The sequence below is a fragment of the Anser brachyrhynchus genome (genome assembly GCF_964034855.1).
Source record: "Anser brachyrhynchus genome assembly, chromosome: 1".
NCBI classification, from domain to species: domain Eukaryota; kingdom Metazoa; phylum Chordata; class Aves; order Anseriformes; family Anatidae; genus Anser; species Anser brachyrhynchus.
Window position 1 is genome coordinate 192759527 of NC_137694.1, and position 23573 is coordinate 192783099.

General features: G+C 38.9%; 1 protein-coding gene across 1 annotated transcript in view; it reads left to right on the top strand.

Annotated features, from left to right (window-relative positions):
* MICU2 (mitochondrial calcium uptake 2) overlaps nucleotides 1-23573 on the top strand; it is a 155438-nt gene that overhangs the window by 111093 nt on the left and 20772 nt on the right. Inside the window, exons 3-7 of the mRNA XM_080591284.1 lie at nucleotides 4686-4717; nucleotides 4838-4913; nucleotides 9728-9775; nucleotides 14405-14487; nucleotides 19207-19269. Coding sequence (XP_080447410.1) covers nucleotides 4686-4717; nucleotides 4838-4913; nucleotides 9728-9775; nucleotides 14405-14487; nucleotides 19207-19269 — 302 coding nt within the window. The remainder of the gene's footprint in view (nucleotides 1-4685; nucleotides 4718-4837; nucleotides 4914-9727; nucleotides 9776-14404; nucleotides 14488-19206; nucleotides 19270-23573) is intronic.

A 23573-nucleotide genomic window follows, 5' to 3' on the forward strand; every position in this document is an offset into this window, starting at 1 on the left:
GGCTTTTCTGCAAAGGCTGCAGCATGAGTTGCACACAGCGTTTCTGATTAAGGCCCTGATCCTGAGAGCCTGAAGATTAAACCTGTGCTGAATTCCCATCCAATCTAAAAGGTCCATTTCATCCATCATTTTGCAGAACGGAAGTTTCGTTGAATTGTGACACACAGAACACTGTCGTCTTCTTACTTTTTCTGGGAAAAAAAGTAATTTCCTAGATCCCTAATGTGACTTTGAACTTGTCAAACTTCAGCAAGGATAGCAATGATTGCTATCTAATATTTTAAAACTGTGAGGACTTTTTTTTTTCACTTGGTTATCACTGTGTCTATCTGAAGTAGAGCTGGAGATCCTGGTCAAACCTTCTCAGTGACATTGCTGATAAGAGGGACAGGAGCCTGTTGTTCCCTTAAGAAAAGATCCCTATTTAATACTGTTCCAATTTGAAGTTAAAGTCTATGGAGGAAAATTTCTTTTAAAATTAATGATGATTTCCATATTAGCAAAATAGAGCAATATTGAGACATGCAAAATTCTGCTTTCTCTGCTGTCGTTGATGATACTAATTTTTCTGCTTTTGCTCTGGCATTTAGTTTTTGTTGTTGTAATGGTGGATCTTAGTGATTTTATTCATTCTTTGGCTCCGCACATCTTTTGTCAGATCTGAGCCCTTCCTGAGCCGTGCGGGTGTAAATGGCTGTTACGGAGTGCAAGTGGGTGCTTGTTTAATTCAGCCCTTTCCTAATGCTAATCCTAACATTGATGTCAGGCTCATTCTACAGCTCAGTGTAAAAAATTGATAGTTGATGGAAACCCTTCTATTGTAAGGAATGTATGTGACAAAATACCCAGGCTTGCCGAGGGCAAATTAAAGCTGAAGTAGCTGCTTTTGGCAGTGTTTTCTTAATTACAGTTGTCAGCTAACTTTCTTGGCTAACAGCACAGAATTTGTCTGCTTGCAAGTAGACTCAGCATTCATTCAGCTTAAAAAGCTAGAATGGCTTTTTTTTTTGTCTGTGCAAGGTGTGTCTGTACCTCATGGTTGCTTCATGGATCCACTGTAGATAGTGAAAGCCAGATGATGGCATCTGTAAAATAGGTAGAGACCCTTGAAAATGCTCATTGTACCTCAAGCCAGAATTCCATCACAGTCTTGGCAGACATGCAGGAAAGAAAAAAAAAGAAAAGAAATGTCTTTCTTCCCATTCATTCCTGTTCAAAACAATAAAAATTTCAAGTTTCTTCTTCTGATATCATAGCAAGACTGTTTCTACTATAATAAAGTTTTCTCATATGACATTAATTTTCCTATTAGCAAAAATATATAAAGGTAAAAGAATAAAACTATAGAAAAGTGCATCATGTAGTTCTTTTACTTATTACATTAAATTGTTCCTAAGAATAATATCCTTGCCTGTATTCCCCAGAGAAGGACTTAGAGCCTTGTATATTTGTGGCCATTTGTCAGGAATAGCAGCACCAAGATCTAACTGATAAAGAGGAAGAGGCATTTTTTTAGTATCTGAACTGGTTAAGAAAACTGTTCCTACATTTGCAGTGTATTTCTTGCAAAGAAGAATTAGGGAATAAAGTTTTAAAAGATGTTGTTCATCGGAGGGCTGCATGTGTGATGTGTGAGTCAATAAATGGAAAGAATAAGCACCAAGAGCTGAATTAGTATTCAAAGAATATTGCGAGTGGTTCAATAAAAGTAGGTAATGTTTGCAAGTGAAAGCTGAGATTTGAACCTTCTCAGATGGTTTTATATTGTGACAGTACCAGTAGGGTATAACTGGATGTAATGCTTAGAAAATATGCAAGTAGTTATTGGAGGAAATTAATTCTACAGTTTACATTATATTATTATATTATAAGACTGTGTTCTAATGCTTTACACGAACTACAATATGAAAAATAACACTAGTGCCCCAAATGTCAGGTGTGGGTTGGTGGGTGTTTCTTTCAAAAAAAACAAATGCTGGTGTGCCTGCACACATGCTTACTGACATCTGAATGCCATTTTCATTCACCTACGTTATAAGAACTTTTCATTTTGAAGCCCATCCTTCTCCTCCTCCTCCTCCTCTGCCACTCAGCAAAGGCTTCATCGCCTGCGTTGGTCCTCTCCCTTGTGCCAAGCTTCCCCAGTCAGCGGTAGCATGAGCACCTCTGTACCATTGCTGTTACTATCTTTTCACCTCTGAAACAGGTCGGTTGGTGTGTTAAGATCTTAACCTTCCTCTGGAGGGTGGCTGTAGCTGAAAGCAAGAGGGGAGGTGTTGACAGCTGCCACAGGTCTTTGCGTGAGCTCTCGGCAATTGCATTTGTTACTCTACTGGCTGGTGAAAAGAGGGTCCACATGTCTACAACAGATTCTCCTCCCCTTTCCTAGTTTTTATCGAGGTAGTATTATTGTCACTGAGGATATATTCCCTAAAACTGAGTAAATGAGGTGTAACTCAGCACGGTGAAGAGAAGCACAAACCTAACCAAGCCTCACTGACTTGGCCAACTAGTGTCTAAGCTGCAGCTCCCAGTGCTTTCTCCTTACCTTGCATCAATTATCCATGCCTTTGCCATTCCAGCTTGCAGAGTTCAGCTCGCCTCTTTCGTCATCCTCCTGGAAGCTGGCAAACAGCTACTGCCTGCTACAGTACTGCCGTGGTGGTTGTCCTCCTGGAGCTGGTGCTCCTTGGGCCACCAGGAGGATGGAAGGAGCAGAGCTGCTGCAAACCAAATAAGGGTGTGTGGCTGGCTTCAAAACAAATACAAGGCGCACTTTCAGTGAAAATCATCGCAGGGTGGTTTTCCCTTTTTTCTTTCAGATTGTGTTTTTCGTGGACACGCAGCCTGACTCATTCCCTCTTAGAAGGCTTCTTGCCTGGTGGGTTCTCCAGAGATGAAAGGGCTGCCACAGGGCAATTTAATTCCTCGTTGAAATGCGCTGTACAGAGGAGGCGACATTTCAAGGCTGAGATCTGAATCACAGTACTTGCTAAACAGCCATTCATTAAAATGCTCTGCGGTGTTGTTACACTGCTCAGGACTCAGCCCTGCTGGGTATAGGTATTTTTACTTGCTCCCCCAAACTTTTGGTAGTCTGTCTTCTTTTATCTCAAATGAGGCAGAGCAGTGGATTTTGTGTTTCCTTTGAGCTAGAAGGTATCTATGCATGTGGCTTTATATTTGTGCGTGTGTAAATACATGTACACGGGCTGCACAAAAATGTATTCATACTCAGTGACAGGTGGTGCTGGCAGCACCTGTTGCTGGGGTCACTCAACACTCCACTTATAAAACCCTAATTTTAGTTGCTTATAACTTTTGTCAAACTTAAACATTTGGGTTGAAATGTTATGTGCCAGGTGCCTGCCTTAGGCTGATTTGGGGGCTGGGGAGAGGAATTTTTCAGCAAAAATGTTACTGCCAGCTCAGGGAGCAGAGACCAAGGCACTGGCTTGCCCATGCTGAAAAGCAGACTGGTGCTGGCTGAGATGTTCCAGCAGCTTCCCAGGTTCGAAGCCAAAAGTTGCCGGTGGGGTCCCCCTGCAGCCGGGCATGTCTTTTGCCACTGTTACAGAAATGTGCTGTTTTAGTGAGAATGCGCCTCGTTTTGGCTAAGCTATGTGAAAGTGCTTGGCAGAAGGTTGACTGCTGCCCACCAGGCTGCCTCTGTCCCATCCCATTCCCAACCAGCAGCGCTGTGCTGGGGGCCCTGCGGCTGTGAGATGCCCCTGGAGCAGCCTCGGAGCCCAGGCACGGAGCGAGGCAGGCGGCTGCACCCAGCGGCATCGGTCCCGAGAGCAAATGCAAGCAGCTCTGCCTGTGCTCGCGCTGCGTCAGTAAAGGAGGAGGGAGCGGCTGGCTGGAGTCCAGGCGAGCTGGAAGTGAAGGAAAGGAGCAATGAGAGGGGTAAGAGTGAAGGACGTGGGGCTTCGAGCTCTGTATGAGGAGAAATGCTGAGGAGACAGCGGTGTGATAGGGCGCGTGGCTGGAGAAGTGACGGAGCACAGCGCCTGTCGGTCCGTGGCTGCAGGGTTTCTGAGCCAGCTGAGAAGTCCCACTGATAAAACACATCACAGCTCTGCAGCCAGGTGGTTTGCACGGGAGTACAGCCTTGTACCGCACAGTGACCTCCCCGTGTGAATCTATAGACTTGGACCTACTGATAAACGCTTACGAGCCTGTATGGTTTCATGGGGTGCTGTTTCAGGAGGAAGAGTTGTTCAATTTACTTCTGCTTAATAGAAACATCAAATTTTTCTTTTTTCTTTTTTTTTTTCCCTGTGGTACTTCTTAGTTTTTGAATAGTATTTTGACTGCATTATGTGTGCCTGCCAATCCCTTTGTAAATAATACAGTTGTTTCTCACTGTATAACCTTACTGTGTGACCGCACTGGTAGCCCACAGAACGCGAAATCACACCCGTGAGTTAGTCACAGATACCGAGGTGGTTTGGGGTTTCATCAAGGTTGAAAAACGTTTGAACAGACTGCTCAGATTATTTTTAAATGTTGTCCTTTCTGGATCGTTGTGGGAATTAGAAACAAACTGCCTGCTGCAAAATATTCTGTTTCAAATTAGTTAGCATTTTCCCATAAAAAATCTGAAGAAATTCCACAGAACCTGATCAAAGTTTAATGTCAGAGTTTGTTATTGAACGATGATTTTTTTTTTTTTATTATAGGTAAAGCGTCAGCCAAGAAACTGACAAAAAAGGTAAGCAAAATGTTCCTTTTGTCTTCAAAAGAACTTGAATTCTTTCTGCCAGTTAACCAAATAGTCTTCTCTTTCAAAACTGTTTTTTTTTTAATTATTTTCTTGTTTATGTCTTTAAAGGAGGTGGATGCTGCACTGCTGTATGTTACAAAAGCCAAACCGGGACCGACCTTTTTCAGAGAGCTTGGTGATAAAGGTGACAAGGCATTTTTGATCCTGAAAAATACATCTTGTTTTTTATCTCATCATATAGTATAAATTGAATATAGTTTTAAAGACAGTTTCAATTTAATCCCCATCTAGCCAGCAGCTGCATCCTTGGCAAGTCTCAGTTACACACAAAGGAGTAAAGAGGCAGGGCTGGGAACTGAAAGCCTTCTGAGGTGCATACAGGACACGTGGAAGAAATCACAAAACCTACTTAGAAAAGAGAAAGGGGCTAAAAGGATGACTTCAGTACAAAGTGGACTTTTAAGACCTGTTAATAAACTGCTGTTTCATTATATAACTTAAATGCATGGAAATAAAAAATAGAGAGAAAATTTGTATCTGATTATGTAAAGTGGCCTCCGTGGTTCCAAGGGTGGTGGAATTTATTTCTCCCTCTTTGGGATCTCAGTGGCCCTTCACAGAACCAACGTGCTTGGGTTTCTTTTTACTCAGCACTTTGACCTTATAGCTGGCTGTAAAAGGAAAAAAAAGAGAAAGAGAAATTGAAAGAGAAAACTTGGAGAGCTGGGATATTGTTTGTGTAACAACAGAGAATTAAAGGACATCAAATAAACATCTCATTAGCATAAATTAATTGAAGGGGCGAAAAACAAACAAGAGGATCAAGGAAACCAAATAAATGAGTAATTGACCATTTCATCAGTAACAAAGACTGAAATCCCCAAACTAATGAGAAAGACTGACAGTGCCTATTCACAAACTTTGTGTATCGTAGAGGTCAGCCTGCATCCCTTATCCCGTGGATGTCTCTGGAAGAGAAAGCTGCCCTTCCCGTGGTCCTTGGCAGGCACCAGCCACGCTCCCTGCAGGCACAGCAGACCCATGGCCAGCTTGTGCCGGGAGAGCAACCCTCAGGCTCAGCCTGCAGCCTTTCACCTGCCCTTTGGTCTCAGCAGGGTTGATTTCTTGCATCCTTGTGCAGGCGTGGAGAGGTCTTCAGCTGGGTGCCTTGCTTGCCACAAGCTCAGTCTTTCTGTCAGTGTAATGCAGAGGCTGCAGGCATCCCCTCCGTGGCCATACCTCAGCAGCCCTGTAATCTCTCAGAACAAATGGAACAGTTTTTTTCCAGTCCTAGGGAAGGCTGTTTCCAGCTGAACATTCACTCCCTGTCTTTGCAAATTATTAGTAGCAATCTGCTTTCCCAGGACAGCGTTTAAAGGATTCCCACTCTTCAATTCTCGGATATTCTTTCACTATCACTGATTTTGTAAAGCTTTTCTATTTGAAGTGGTTGACACCGCAGATCCCCAGCACGTTCTGCCTGGGAAAACCAGGAATCCACCAACAGAAAGTGAAAATGTAGCGAAGTGATGCAGCCTCCTGCTGTTGCAATACTCCCAGCTGACTGCTTGGCAGAAAATGGAGCTGCTGATACGCTCAGGCAGGTGTCTTTTCCATCCTGGACCACTGGTATTCTCTTGTTTAGGACTTTGGGTCCATATAGTCTGTCCTTCCAAGATCTGGCAGGAGTTTGAGATGATGCAGGAACATGCAGCGCAGTCATCCCTAGGTCTCTACAATACACAGAATCACAGAACCATTAAAGCTGGAAAAGCCCTCCAAGATCATCTGGTCCAACCATCCCCCTACCACCAATGTCACCCACTAAACCACGTCCCTAAGCACCACGTCCAACCTTTCCTTGAACACCCCCAGGGACGGTGACTCCACCACCTCCCTGGGCAACCCGTCCCAATGCCTGACTGCTCTTTCTGAGAAGAAATGTCTCCTCATTTCCAACCTGAGCCTCCCCTGGTGCAACATGGAGTTTTCAAAGTTTTTGGTCATGATGCCCCTTTAATAACGTTGATACTTTTGTCTTCAGACGCATTATTACTACATTTAAAAAGCTATAAATATTTATATATTAAATACTGCTTTTACAAGTACCAAAATAATGAATCTACACCTGTTCCATGATTTAACTGAGATTATTTTAACTACCATCAAATTGTTATTTAAATATCAAGCAGAGGGAAAGCTGTCATCAGTCCAGTTTGTAAAACATAAAGCTAGGGAATTCTGCCTTCTAGTGGGCAGTTTTAAAATTCATGTCATATTTTGTGATATATTTATGATTTATTCAGCAATAAGAATATTGTACTGTTAGCATTTGATATAAAGTTTGAGGGTAGAGATTTCCAGGGAGGCATAGGGAAGTAAAGTAATTTAATGTTAGAAAATTACAATATGTTGCCAATGCTAAATGCAAGTACTTGGCTGCAAGTATGCTGAGTCATTCAACAGAATGTGAATCTTTTATCTTTTAAATTTTGCTTGGACATAAATATAATTTTCTGTTTTTTGTTGTTGTTGTTTTTTGTTTTGTTTTGTTTTTTGTTTGTTTGGTTTTTTTGGAATTTGTTCCATTGCATCTTTTAAGTGTAAAATTTGAGTAAGTTTATAATAATTGCTGCACAACAACAAAAAAATTACCAAACTATTTAATTTACTTTATGTTTAAGATAAATTGGCCATTCGCTACGGGTAGTAAAAGAACAGTAGAATAATAAGAAGAATTTTTATGGAAACCAGTCCACAGGTTAAAAAGAAATCATATCTCAGGCGATTTTGGTATAATCAGTCTGCCAGAAAATGCCAAACATGCTATGGATTTACTTTAAGGCACCAAGGCAGGTTTTAAGGAACAACAAAGACATTTTTTACTTATTTTTATTACCTTTACCTTTTTACCTATTTCACTCCAGTGACTTCTCAATTAGTTTAAGATAATATGATGCAGAGTCTGTCTCACCCCTGCCATTTCTTGCAAGGCTCTCCTTCCAGCCCTCTGCAATCAGAGTGATTAATGCCATCATACTTCTCCCTTGAGCCAATAAGCAGGGTGTTTTCTTTAAAATGGTCTTTTCTTCACATCCTACGAACTCTATATAAATTTTGCACATTCTTTCTGCAAAATTTCAGAAGGTATGCTGTTCCCTGTCTGCACATAGAGCTAAAAACCTTCAAGCACTCAGCATGTTGTATCAATTATTACTTTTTTCCTCCATCTTTAATAAACATAACCTACCATGTTAATATCCTTTCAAATGAATTGATAAAGATATTTTTCTTAGATCATTCTTTTGAGTGTGTCATCTCTTCTTGTATACCCCAACACTGGGCTCTCCATTGCTCTATCAAGTGGAAGCTCCTTGTCTTCACCTTCTGGGTCTTCCAAAAATTGTCCTCGTACAGCACATCTTGAGACATCTGAGAGGCAGACTCCCACTTCTACTTGGACAGTGATCTTCACTTACTCATTACATTCTCATGTAGGGATCTCTGTGCTGATTCCATCGCTGTCCATGACTGAAAAGTATTTTCTATATCAGCTTGAAAAGTTACCGCCTTGTCTTCCTTTATATTCTTCCTTTAAATATTCTTTTACTGTGACAGGAATCTTGATCACTTTCCATCACACTATTTGCTTTATTTTTTTCCCTCCCCTATTTGCTTCTATCAATTTTTTGTCTCATCTTATACTTGGGTGTGTAAGATAAAGAAGAGAGTAGGAGCTCTTTTTCTGATTGTTTGGTTTTGAGTTTGCAGAAAGCCTGGACACTTTGCCTAGGAAAATGATTGCAAGTTTTACAGCAATGCAAATAATTGAAGACCTTGTGATGACCATTTAAGTCTATTGACAATGCATTAACTCTAAAATCCGTCAGCAAAACTGAATCTTTCCGACTGTTGCATTTAGCATCTTAGTATTTCTAAACTCTGGAAATTAAAACTTAAAGTGTTAAGTCACTGTCTGAGGTCAAACACAAATGTTGTTGGCTCTGTGTAACAATTTATCAGAAGTTAACTGTCTATCAGTGAAGCTTAAGTGGATTCTTTATCTATCAATTAGCTGTATATAAATTACAAAATATAGCTTATCCTTACACAGATAGGCATGTCTGAACTTCATTATTTTAAGCAGCTTTAGCATTATACAGCATTATACAATGTTTAGCTCACAAGTTAAAAGTAGCTCAGTTATTTTGAAAAGAAACCTTTACATTTTTTTCTTCAAACATTATTGCAGGGCAGATGGTTCAGATTCTGTTGTTTAACCATCCTCGTTCTGCACTCTCTATCTTTAGCTCGTACGCTCTATTTTGACGCTATCACATCTTTGTGTTTGTTCAGGCTTTTCGTTTAAGGCGGTATTTCAAAGGAAAACACTGGAATTTTCCTTCAAAAGGGGGGAAAACACTTTCACCTTGTAGAAAGGACATGTTCCTATTTAAAAAAAAAAAAAAAAAAGAAGCCTCCTCTTGGCACGCAGCCCAGCCGTACTATCGGCGCAATCTAGCAGCTTGGCAGCTTTGCGTGTTGCCATGTTCCCCCTGAGAATTAGAGGGAAGCTGTTCTCCGCCCGGCCGAGGCTGCCAAGGGATGGAGTACTTTGATCCGTCAGGGTAACGTTGGAGTAGTTCTCCTCCCAGGTACTAAATGTGACAAAGCACATTTAATTTATTTCCCTTTTATATAAACATTGAATGTTTTCAGTGAGAATCCAGAGATTTAGTGCAGGCCTTTTATTAATGCCAAATAAACCTTGCTCTCCCGATTAGACGTGAGCATTGATGAGTCTCTGGATAGGGAATTTTACCTTCAGAGCACTAAAAACAGAAGTAAAAACTTTATTAAATAATAATGTGGCTTACTTTAATAACCTATTTAATATGATGTTAAACTACAGTTTTTATATTTATGAGATTTGATCTTTCAATTCTTGTTATAAGTATGTATATATTGTACAAGTCATTTTTAACTATTCCCTTTCAGGGTTGATATCTTATGCAGAGTACCTGTTTTTGCTGACCATCCTAACAAGTAAGTATTATATATTTAAAATACATATGCATAAATACTCAGCTACTCAGCTACCTTTCCAGGAACAACTTCTGATATTTTTTCTCTTCTAATTTTCTACAGTATAGTTGGACTTAAAGAACAATTGTATATAGTGTGACAAGGCATTAATGTAAGTGGATATAACTTTAGTTGATTGCAGCTTAGTTCCATAATGTCAAAATTGGTCCATAGCAGTGCGTCAAAAATCTTGATAAGCCCTCTTTGAGAATTATTGAATAAGGGGAAGTGTTGAATACAGGACCACATGAAGAGGGGAAAGAAGAACAGTGAGAGAAGATAAATAATTTGTCTTCTGGATAGCAATTTCAGTCATTTTGCACAATGAGATGTTAGCATTATAGCTCATGCAATAGTGTAAAAAGCTGTTACAGTGTCTGAAAGGTTGTTGCCTTGTATTCATATGGTCAGATAAGGATGATATACATAAACAGCAGATTTCTAGAGGGTCCCTTCGTTTAACTCTTTAATCCTTCTTTTTTGTTGTTTTTCTGTTCCTGTTGACTTTATTTCCTTCATGTATTTTATATGTATTTCTTCCTCCTCCTTTACCTCCTTCCTTTTTCTCTCCCAGAAAACTTTTTTAAAAACTTTTTTGCTTGGTAACTTCATGAGCCAGGTTCTCCCATCTCTTGCTTCGGCTAAGAGATGTGAAACTCATGTCTTGTCATGGGTGTAGAGAAGAAAGGTTTGGGCGGCTTCAGCAGAAGTCAGACCTGATCATGTGGCTTATTCTTGCAGACAGCTTCATCCAGCTACATAACAGAGCATGAAACAAAAACAAACAAACAAACAAACAAACAAAAAGCTTTCAGTGAAAGCAAGCTCACTTTATCTGCAAACAACAGGCATTTTAATACTTGTGTGTGGAACTGATCTTGGATTTTCTAGGTTTCTTCACCCATACTTGTTCTCTTCTATGCTTGCTACCTCCCTGTGCTGTTCTGATAAAGTGCAAGTGAAGCTGGAAAATACCAAGACTTGAGAGACAATGCATGCAATGAGCGTTATGCAACAAAACCCATAGACTAGTAGTGAAATGGTCTGCATGCATGTAACCCAGTCTTGTTTGACTGACTTACACAGGTCTGACGTTTTTGTCAAGTGACAAAACCAAGCATACTAGATCTCGTGGTATCAGGGGATGAAGAGAGGAAAGAATCACAGAATCACAGAATATCCGAGTTGGAAGGGACCTACAGGATCATCGAGTCTAACTCCTGGGTCCCCAAAGGGCGACGCAAAAAATCAGACCATGTGTCTGAGAGCGTTATCCAAACACTTCTTGAACTCTAATAGAATAAAGACTCAAAGGCAAACGCTTGTAAATTATTACTTAGGACACAAAAATTATTCTAGGATTTTTGGTCAAACAAAAGCTAGCCTATCCCAACAGACCGTAGATGCCTGAGCCTTATCGCTTCCATGGCCTTAAGGTCCACAGCAGGGGCTTAAACAAACTGACAAATTTTCCTTGCTCCAGAATTCCACCCTCTCACAGTCTAGTACCAAAAAGTATTGGTGTACACAGTCTCCAGAGAGCAGAGAAGATTATGTGCTGTTTTAACAGATAATGACTGTTGGTGTACACCGCTTGCACAATTTAGCCCTTTTACAATTCATGCCATTTCTCAGCAGAATTGCATCTCTCAGAATGAAGGAGGCCTCTCTTAGGAGGTTTCAACTAGTACACAATATTATATAGTATATATAAATTAACATAACCTATTTGCCATATAAATATACTGTTTCACCAGTACTGACTGTCCAGTGCTGCATGACTTGAGTGTGAGTTATGCCATGTGTTCAAGTGTTGTTTTTTAAATCACAAGTAATAGTAGAGTCTTGACCAATAAAGCTAATTTTAAAAGTACTTGTTGCAAAACAAAAAAAGAGTTGTTGTTTTTTTTAAAGACAGACACTGTATAACTTAAGAATACCTTGAATAAATTTGCAGAAATAGGTGCCACAGTTTCTATTTCTTTAAACTTCTGTGGTAGGTGAAAGTAACTTCATGCTGATTTACTGCCTGAAACAATTAGAAAATTGAAGCAGTATCAGAGCAAGTTGTGCCACTTCTCCAAAAAATCAAACAAACGCTATTTTTCACAGAGTTTATATAGGAATGTATTGAACTGCGAAAATAAAGGCACGTTTCATTGCAGGATGAAAATGAAGTGCAAATGTTGCTGTTTTGGTTTTACAGAGACCTGACCTACCGAGCAGCGTGAAAGCAAATGTCAACAAGTGTTGGTGTCTCTATCTGTGCCTAACAAGCATGCCACGTTAGTCAGCCCCTAGCTACACAACCTGTCCCTCTCTTGCTAGTGAGAATTAATGCAAGATTTCTTGAAACAGATATTAATACTTAAATGACTTCTGAATCGCCAACAGAGCAATAGGGAAACCAAAAAAGAGTCACCACCGTCCTGGCTACAGTACATTGCTGGCCAGCCCATGCTGCCCATCATATATAAAAGCATTACTTGTAGCAACACTGAACCTCAAAATGTGATTTAGTGGGAGACAAAGGCTTTATTTGCCAACTGTGATCTTTGTTCTCTTTTCTGTGTGCCGTGTATCATCATTGTCTTTTTTCTTTCAGTGCTGGATTGAATTTCATTTCTAGCAATTGGTTAATGGAATTTTTGGTAAAAGCTCTGCCTGCCGAACGAGCCTAGGAACTGAAACTGTCACCACTACTAAAAGCTTTGCTCAATTAGCCAGTCACTGAAGCTGACAGTTTGGTCAAAGTAGGAATGGTTGCAGGGGAAGCACCTAAGTATAACCTGCACTCACAGCTAAGATGAAACTCATGGGCTCAGATTTTGGAATTTTGCCTGATTCTAATTAAATACAAATATATCTGAAGTAGTCTTTGAACTATGCTTATTTTACGAACGCATACCTTTGGGGTTACATCATATCAGATAAGTATGTCATCCCTTAACCGTATAAGCAGCTTCAGATCCTATATTTTCAGTAACAGCTTTCTTATCTGAAAATTGCAACACAGATGGTATGAATTACTATTAAATACATCAATTACTTTTATTCTCTAAATAAGTTATAGGATAGACTCTTCTTGCTTTTGTACTAGTAACACAAATTTAGAGTGAGGCATTTCCATGGAAAGGAAGCCAGTTTTGATTATTGTGACCCAGTTGCTGGGGAAGGGCTCTGCTATGCAGATTGCAATGGTATTTATAAACTGTTCTTACATCACAGGGTTGCTTCACAGAGAACGTTAATTGGCTGCTGAAGATGTAGTTATTTCTAAAATGTAAAAATAGTTCTTTGTTTAACCATCTTGCTATCGCTTAGAAAGAACAGGGTAATTTCTTAAACTTCTTGCCTTTCCAGAAAGACTCTAAAAAGAAGCAAGATGTAAAGCTTTGCAGGATGGAACTGGAAGAATGTACTTCCAAAATAAAATAAAATCTCTGGAGGCATTAGTGTTTGTGAAGATACTGCTTCACTGCCCTCATGAGTCCAGCGTTGCTCTTGGAAACATGAATATATGCTGCAGAAGATAACTCCATGTCTTTTGCTTTAATGCCTGTCATGACTGTGTTGTAGAATTAATTCACCTGCTCCAGAAATTGCTGGGATAAGTGCTGGCTACTGCAGTGAGCTGTAAATACATTTCAGCAGCACACTGCTCCTGTGTGGGCTTGCTAATGAGCAAGGTCACCTCGTGTAAGCAAAGTAAGATCAGGAAATTGTGGGAAGGAGTTCAAAACGCACAGTGTTTTTATAATGCCTGCAAGACGCAGAACTCATTAAATGTTCGCGTTGAAAAGAAACATCCACGCGATGAAGGAAATGCAGGGTAAAGTTTTATAAAATTCCCGAAAAATTCAGCTTGATGGGAGGCATACAAAACATGCTTTTGTCAAAAAAAAAAAAAAAAAAGGGCCAGAAATAGCAGTTTATTACTTCTCTGTAACATTTGAGTACGTTGTTTAGGGAGGATGGAGAAGGGAAGGAAAAAAAGGCCCAGGGCTACCACAATGGGAGTAGGAGCTGGGAGAACTTGGAGCACCTACAAGATCAGTCCATTTTCTAGACTAGTACAGACAGAAAATAGTGGTGTACAGTATCACAGGGAAGAATTACTGGAGAAATACACTATCTCTTCCACACAATTTGGGGATTATTATTGGTTTCTCAAGTCACTTTCCAGTCATGTCAGCTAAAAAGTAGCTTTAATAAAGAGGGCAAAGCGAGACTTCAGAACTGAGCCAAAATGTATAGAGAGTATATGTAAAAGACCAGGACAGTGAGACATACAACATATTCACAGTTGTCTGGATCAGATGGACATTTGTAGCAGTATTTAGGCACTGCTGGCATTTGTTGCTTTGCCATTGCATTAATAATCCCCTTGAAATGGTAGTAAAAATTATTTTTAAAATGTTTGCTTATATTGAAGGAGGTACATATGGTTTACTGGAAATATGAAGTACATGCATGGCTATGGCAAATGGAATCTGCGGGCAATATTCCTTTTAGATTAAATATTTATGTACTAATGTAAATGTGTGTGTGTGTGTGTGCACCATAAAGTTCTTTCACACTTTGTTGCAGAACCCCAGACTGGATTTAAGATTGCTTTTAAAATGTTGGATACAGATGGCAATGAGCAAGTTGAAAAGAAAGAATTCTTTAAGGTATGTGTGTATATTGATTTTAAAGTATTTAAGTATTTGCATAGATTATATTTGCTAAATGAAGATGCATTAAAATTTTTAAGCCTATTTTTTTATCTAATCTGTGGTCATACATTTACTAAAATACTTTATATGAAAGGAGTACATAGCAAAACATTGCTGTAGAAATGCTTATCATATGAATCCACTTTGAATATTACCTTTAGCTTGTATCTAAACCTCTCTTACTGGGGAGGCAGGAGTTGTTCTACATCCCTTAATCCTGGGAGATAATTTAAATAATTAGCCCAAGCCAGGAGCATGTCATTGAGTTGGTGAACAAGGATGCAGCCGGTGCCTGAGCTCACTGCTGGGCCCAGTTTGGCTCAGTCGTATAGAGGTAGCCTGTAGGGTTGGACAGCATATAGGGTTAGGCAGAAGCAATGCCAGAGCACAGTGCAAGAATTCAACAAACTGGCAAAGGCAGCGATAGTTCTCCTGAAAGCAAGTACTGGTGTTAAGGCAACTTGGCCTTAACTTTAAGGCAATTGGCCTTTATGGAAATCCAGTCAACTTGATTTTAGTTGGCAGAAATGCTTTTTTTCTTTCCAGCAGACCAAGCTATGTTATTTCTTACACTTTTAATCAGATTAAACTGTGCTTGTCTTTGAACTGTGTAGGAAAGGCACAGTCTAAGACATGTTTCCCCTCCCCACTGTAATCTCAGTGTGAAGACTGGAAGCTTTCAGTCTTCAGGGTGAAACCTCGTGCAAGTAGGATGGCAATTCTCCAGGTGGGACTTTACTTCTGGTGTTCTACCAGAGCTTCTGGGTGCATTTCTCACAGAGAGAAAAATGGTGTGTTGTTGATTCTTTAAAATGTTTGTGTAAAAACAATTAGAATCATGGAATCATTAAGGTTGGAAAAGACATTCAAGATCATCTGGTCCAACCATCGCCCTACTAACAGTGTCACCCACTAAACCATGTCAAACTGTAACGTGGTATAATTAGTGTCTGCTTTTCCTGTCTTGGTGGTAAAATTCTGACTTTATTGAATTTAAAACTCCTTTTGATAGTCTACTGGTTCTTAATCTCCTTTTTCCTTTGAAGAATCCTAGAGCAGCTGCAGGAAAACATTGAGTAAACGTACTTTAATCAGTTAACCGCCACTTTAAATAATACTGTTATAGTGATAAAAAATACAATAAATAATGTCAAGTGGTGGAGAAATTACAGACTTCTGTATTTTGTCCCTGTATTTTTGTGCAATGAAACATCATCTCTGTTTCCTGTGAACATTTGAAAGTGCTGGCACGTGAAAATATAATTCCTTCCATAATTCATACTCTCAGAAAAAAATGTCTAGAAAATCTGCTTAATAAAAATAAAGGGAAAAGTGGAGAGTGTTCAGCATAGAGAAAGTTAACAGAGCAGTACCAGTGGAAATACCAGTAATTTCCACAGAATATTTGACAATAATTCTAGGAAACCTAGGTAAGAACTTTGTATTTTTGTTTGCAAAATGTCCATCATTCTTTGAATTGTGTATATCTCAACTCTAATGTGTTAATGGATAAGCAGGCACAAGATGTACCATGTGAATCATTCCAGAAAGGGAGAAAGGCAACAAGCAGACTCTAAGCCCAAGTCCTTAATGCTTGCAACACGTGATGGAGATGGATAAGCCGTTCAGAGCTGTGTGGCTCAGTCGCTGAAGGAATATGAGATGCAGGATTTCCCAGTGGATTCACTGCTCTTCCCTAATATCAAGTGAATGTTCAGGAAAGGAGATCTTGAATGCAATTCCATGCTTTGAAAGAGAGAGGTTTCTCTTTTCCTTTATAGCCTTTCCACTTCTGTACACATTTTCCTCTTTTCAAGGAGGAGTTTAGGGAAGGGGACAGACTCCTGTTCTCTCTCCTCCCTATCTCTTTGTGTTCAAATCAGTCTAATTTCTCATTCATCCATGTTTCAGTGATAAAAGTCAAAATACAAGAGACGTTGCACCTTATTCCAGTATTAGGGCCCAGAACCACAACAATTTGTGTTTTGAGGTGGGCATTTACAAGGATTTTTTGCTTTGCCCTGCAGTTCCAGAATGAAGCAGACTTGGTAGATATGGGGTGTTCACAGACCTTAGTGCCATCCTTGAATTAGCCCCTGCCAGAGTGCCCAAAGTTGTTTCTCAGAGCCTTATTATCTGCATCCTTGCAAGGACTGTATGATACTGGCCAAGGCATTCATATGAGACTTGGCAAGAGGGATTTCAAGATATATGCATCCCTTGAAGTGGATTCTGACACTGGAGCACATAATAACTCAGGCACCTTCACCTGAGACCTTCCATCAAGGGTAAGGCTAGCAAAGATCCAAAAATCCCCATCAAATAAGGAATTTCCCTGACTGTCCTGATGAGTGATTTCTAAGTAAAATTAATGACAGCTCAAAACTGTTGGAAATGGAGATAAGGTAATGGTACATACAAGAGCTATGTGATTCAAATTTAATAGACAGCCTTTATACAGTAGTTCAAAACAGCAGATACCACAAGAAAACTTGTAGAGGCTCATCTAAGACTGAATGAACAAGCACTGTCAGCAGTTGTGGTGGTTTGGTATAGACCACCTGTACAGTATTATAATATCCACAAGCACTGTTCTCTCTTCAACAATTGGAAGATGCAAAGTCACGTTTTTTTTTGGAGATGGATATATCCTCTCAGCCAGCTCATCTTCTTCAGAAAATGCTACTTCTTTGTAGGCCTTTAGTAGAGAGGCATCCATTATGCATAATAGTCCTCATTCTCTTTGAATTAGCCATTAGTATCTTACTGTGATGAACAGATATAAATATTAAATGCAGATAAATGTTACATGGAGAAGTTCAGTACTAGAGGCCATTGCTTGAGGGCAGAATATGTATCCCTCTGCGAGCAGTTGATGCATTGTGCTGGAAAAAATCTGCAAACTACTGGAAATTATCATCATTTTTTCCCAAAGAATAGTTTCAAGCAACATAAGGATTTACATACAGTCTAAGAAAACAATAAACAAGATCTTCCAGAACACTTGAAAGAAAAATTATAATGCAAGTTTTTGTTCCTTAGTATTCTTTGCAGATCTTCTGAGAGTCCTTCAAAAGTAAAACCCAACAGGAAAAATCATATTTTCTCTCATTTGGAAATTTCTCTCATTTTTCTTACTTCAAGTAAGAAAAAAATGAAGTTTTTCAGAGAGAATATGGAGGAGCAGATGTATTTTTATCCAGAGGTCTATATTTTTATTTTGCTATCAGGAAATTCATAATGCACTTACTGTACAGGCCAATCGTTTTTGTAAGTGATCAAAAATAAAAAGAATTTGGAGAAACTTGGAGAAACTGGTACTGTTGAACTGTCTAGTCTTTAGACAAGTCATGCCTTTCAAAAAAATAACAATAGAAAATAACCATCCTGAGGAACTCAAACTGAAGCTATTAAAAAAAAAAAAGAAGAAGGAAGAGGTGAATTAGTCAAAATTTGAAGGCCATACAAAAGCTTGTGGCAACATGAACAGTACACAGTTTTTTCCTACCCACTACTGACAAGCCCATATTGTTCTCTAAAAACACAGGGAAAAAAAAAAAGGAAAAATATAAAGCCCTAAGAAGAGATTTGAAAAGCCCACAACATAATGGCCATGCAAATTTGGTCATTATTTTTTTCCCAGTTTTAATGGGCAGAGTGAGGAATAGCTCGGAAATGTTTGAGAAACAAGCCAGCAGTGTCAAAAAGCTAGCTTTAAAACCATCTTTCCTAAAGACTTTAAATCCAGAGTGCTCAGTGTAAGTCCGTAGCTACACCTGAAATGTAATAAGTCCTTTCTTCTTTCATTTTTGCTGTCCTTTTGAGGATCCGTGCAAATGTCTATGAAAGGTAGGTATACCTTATGCTATGATAAATCACTCATTCTTTGGTCCTGTTGTCCTCCCAGGCTAAAATAAAGTCGTAAGGAAAGCTTGCAGCCAAGATACACTTTAGATGCTTTTAATAATCAGCAAATTAATGTATTTCCTATATTACCTGAAAGCTCTACTTCAGACAGTGAAAGTATGTTCTCAAGTGTGAGTCATTTCAGTACTTCTAAAGATTGTATTGGCCAACTCATTCAAAATTCATTTCATTTATGGGGTGGAGTGGAAACTCAAGCCACATTCTGCTTCATTCCAGTCCTGAAAATATGGTTGCTTATTTAATTGAATTACTCTTTTTTGGTAATTGTATAGTACCTCATTTGAACAGGCATGTTTTTCTTGTCTAGAAAAACTTGTCCATAGCAAAAGTCACAAAAATGTGTAGGAGGACAGCATAAAAATCGCAGAATAATTTCTATTCCCCAAGTGACCCTTGATTTTGTATCCCGGAGTTTCAAGATCTTATGGAGTGAATACTAAGCTTCTAGTGCAAAAGCATCTCTTCTAAAAACAGAGTAAACATTGGGCTGCAAGAAAGAGATTCAGATGTGCTGCTTGGCTGTGTTAATCACAATAGATCAGAGTTTCCTGGGAAAAAGTGTGTCTGAACAGCAAAATATCCTTAAGTATACAAATACCTTGTCATGACTAGAGAACCTTGCAAAAGCATTATTGAGTTTATAATTCAGAAACGGTGAAATTAATAGAAGTTTCTGAAAAAAAAGAAAGCTCTTGTAAGACCAAACTTGTAATTTCCCTGTGTTTTGTAATGTCTGTACAAATACAGCTGCAGAGAATCATTGGGAAGGAAGATGATTTGAAAACAGCTGGAGATGAAACAGTATTTCAGGTATGAAATAGAGATACTTTTTTTTTTACAAAGCTATTGTCATATTTCCTGTGAACTTTGTTGTTTTTAGGTGAGTGTTATTGTTTTAATTACATATAAGTGCATGATTTGTCAACTTTTACATTCTAACTGGAAAAGAAAAATGATTTTCATTTCTGAATGTCCTGTTGAAATGTATGCAATTAATATGTTTTACTACTGTGTAGTCACTCCACTATTTAGTTTCTGTAAGCCTCTGTTTCAAAGTAACTCTTCTTCACTTAAGAAAAAGGAAAACCTCTGAATTGCCATATAGGAAAAGATGACTTTGCAAATAAAAATTGATACCTTAAACTTACCTAAGTGCTGCTGATGCAGTACAATCACCTTATTTTGAGTTGGTTTGAAATGTAGTTGATCTCATTAAGATGACAAAGGCAAGGATTACTTTAGATAAGTCCATTTCCAAAAAGAAATGGCTTAAATCCAGACCAGAAGAAGAACCAATTTTACAATGCAGTGTTCCAGCCAGGTTAGAAGTTTCCCTGGATTGCAGACCATTAGGAAATGGCAAATACATATTGTCAGTCAAAAGAGCAGGTAAATTCCTGATCAATTCTGTCTGTTTTTCCCTGAATCCTGACCGCGTAACCTACCTTTTTCCCTGAGTGGAGTCGTTGCCAGCTGCCATCTTTTCTTCAGTCTCTCTTCAGCACAGAGACATATTCTGTTACCTGGATGAGATTGAGTGAGACTGAAAATAGAGGGGGAAGTTCGCGGCATTCTGAAAACACTTCAGGATAAGCTGATGAACTGGGGCAAAGGAGGGGGAGAGTACAGATGGATTATCTGCATCTATTACTACAAGGTGTTGCTTGCATCAGCAGCACTACTTCTTGCTTAAGTTGGATGGCGTAGATGAAGTGTATTTTTCTCTCCACAGACTTGCTTTCTGTCTTAAACTGAAAATGGATAGTTGGGAATAGGGCAGTGACTGCTAATGTTGGAAGCATTTGATAAGAAATTCATATAAGGATCTGCCTTACAAACCTGTCACGCATCAGCATTTTTTACAGAGAGTAGGTCTGGCTTGTGTTTTACTTTTTCACCAATCCAGGGAAAAATGGAAGTGACAGTATTGGTAACCCCTTTAATATTTACTAGGCATAAGCAAAAATTGTTTCTGTTCCATGAAGGTATTGGTCAATATGCATGCAGAGTTCAGCTGAAAATTATTTAAATAAGTAACAACCTTCTTTTTTGAATCATTTCGTCAGTCACCAGATTAAAATAGCTAGCATTAATAGGGTTGTCTACTCCTCAAAGCCAATTTCAATTGCAATTTAACTGCCATGACAGTGAAAGAAGAAGGATCTTTATTCTGCATGAATGCACAGCTATAGTTTAAAATTTCTAGAGAAACTTTGATACAGTTGGACAGATGTAGCTATAAACATGTAAGCTTAGTGGGGGCTAATTAAATACCTGAGCCTGACTGTCTATTTAGTCATGCTTCAAATTTTATCTTCAGAACTCTCCATTGAAAAAAATCTGAAATTATGGTAACCAAAAATATTAAATACAGTTTCTTAGCAGATTGTAAGTGGACTTTTAGCCTATTCAAAAGATGAATTAAATACATTCGCCTAGTACAGCTATCTTGAAATTCTGTTACAATTTTTCTTTTGATTTTTCTATCCTGTCTTTTGTCTCTCATAACATAGCGTGCTTATAAGCAGTGAATGTGACTATACTAGGAGAAATTTCTTTACTAAAAAGGTTGTGCAGCATTGCAATACACTGCCCAGAGAAGTGGTTGAGTCACCATTCCTGGAGGTATTCAAGACACATGTAGATTCAGAACTTAGTAGCATGATTTAGTGGTGAACTTTAGTACTAGGTTAAAGGTTGGTCTAGCTGATCTTAGAGGTCTTCTCCAGCCAGAATGATTCTGTGATTATACATCTTTGCCCTTTATTTCCGAGAATTATGGCAGTCAGTATCGCTTTCAAGCAAAGCAGGTAAAGCATAAAACATGGCTTTTAAATTGACAGTGTTTTTTGAAAGCTGGGATATTTCAACAGAAATTTGCTGTTTCAGATAGTTCTTTATTTCCATACTTCCACAATTTGCATACAGCTTGCTGCTCTTTCAAAGCATTCCTGGGATTGTTTCTGATACCAGATGAAAAAAAATGTTACTTATTTATGAAAATAAGATTTAAATGGTAGTCTGCAACTTCATTTAACTGCCAGATATACATATCCAGGTATTTTCCCTGTCCACCATGTAGGCAAAGGTCCCAGTCAGTCATTTACTGTTTAGAGATACCACTCAGTACTCATACTGTGTTAGGAGAAGAAAAAGCAGCTGTGGTCTTAGGTCCTTGCATCTCTGCCTCCTTTACTGAGAGTTTCAATACAACTCTAAAATTCAAAATTTTACCAGTTACGAATGGCCCTTGACTGGGATTACAGTGAACTTGGTTATTTAAATGAGCACATTTCAGTTGAAGGATTTACTTTTTCCAATGTTAAAATCAATGCTGGAATTAAAAAAAAAAAAATCTGCCCAGCCTTAACCAGTCCAGTTGTTCAGAAATCTCCTTGTTGACTTTTGCAGAGCATGCAAACTGATTTGTTCATAGCACAGGCATGCACACAGTGAAGGAGAGATGCAGGCACGCTTACAGAACCATCAGTCTGGTGATCACTAGACTGGAGAAGTGCAGAAGTTAACAGGGGCAGTGACTATCTTACCTGGCCCATCTTCCCCATAGGCCAAAGGCAATGCTGCATCTCTCTTCTTAGCACAACCATTCTCTTTCATGTGAGACATCCAGCTGAGCATCTGATCTTCCTTCTTGAAATGGGAGAGGAATGTTGCAGTGTTATAGGAAAGTGCATGAGCTAGAAGAGTTTGGTATATTTTGAAAAACACGTTGCACAGTTACATGCACCAGTTGCTTCTTTGTGTTGGTGCCCAGAGTTCCTTAAAAAGGTAGTTCTTTGTGTTACGTGCGTTAGCATTCTGGTAGTGAAAACAGTGCTAATGTTTGCAGGTATCTGCTGTACAGCCCAGTGGTCTAGACAAGGGACTTTGCTCTTGGGCCCTTCAATTTAGATTAATGAGTTATCGAGCAGTTTCAATACCTCTAATCTAATATGCTTTGTGTAATGGCTAAAATTAGAAATTAATTTTAGCTATTGTTAGAAAAGGAATGGCAATACAGAATCTTCTGTAGTTGTTCTTAAAATTGAATTACCTGCATTGTTAAATTCCCAAATGATTAAATGTATGCTTCTGAATTCCACAGTGAACACATTTTTATACAAAGTATCTCATTTCCATGCATTTTTTTAAACATTTAACTAGTACTTGGAGACACAGTTATTAATCTCTTTTAAGTGGTATAATTTTAGACCCACAAATGGATATTTTCCTATTTATTGTGTATCATTTGTTTTAGCCTGTCTACTTCTCTTTTTTCCCCCTTTTTTTTTGTCCTAAGAGAGCTGAATGACATTAGTCGTTCACATTTATCACCACTTATGACCTTCAGGCATTGCAGCATTGCAATGCATCTCCTCAGCCCCGGACACTGAGTGGGCCATCATAACTTGTCCATCCACTCCTTAGAATTTCTAATTAATTTAAAATTTTCTGTCCATAGCTTCAAAGTCTGCAAAGCCCTGGGCTCATAATAACTAAAGACTGACTAAACCAAAGGGAGGAAGGAGGTGATTAACAGCCATGGTCTTCTTGTGCAGTAATACTCTGTAACAGGGGTACCACATGTCTGTGCAGCACATCGAATTTTCAGAGCGCATCATAAATCTTGTCACCTTTCACTTTTTTGCGATACACATTTCTTCTTGAACTGCCTTCTCCAACATACACGTGCATGTTTTGTATCAGCCAATTAACATCGAATTCCGTTGAACAGCTTTTGGATACATTAAAATGAGGATTGTTGCTCTGATCCTGCATGTTTTAAAGGAACCTCTCCAGGAAGGTAAATCCCATAAAGATCCAAGCAGTACGGCATCAAAATATTCAGCTATTAAAAAGCTGCTGGGTTGCTCACAGACAAGGAAATTATTTTATTTTTCCACATAATTTGATGACATTATAGCCTCAAGAGAGATGAATAAACATCCTTTCTGACATCTTTCTAGATGCCTGTTGTGCAAGTACATTACCTTGGGACTGGACAGTGAAAGTCTCTCCCACGAGGAGTTCATCTGGAAGTCTGCTGTGGTCACAGCAGCGTTGCTTTCCATTTTACAGATGTGAGGCAAGGTTCCTCCTTTAGTCTCTGCTGT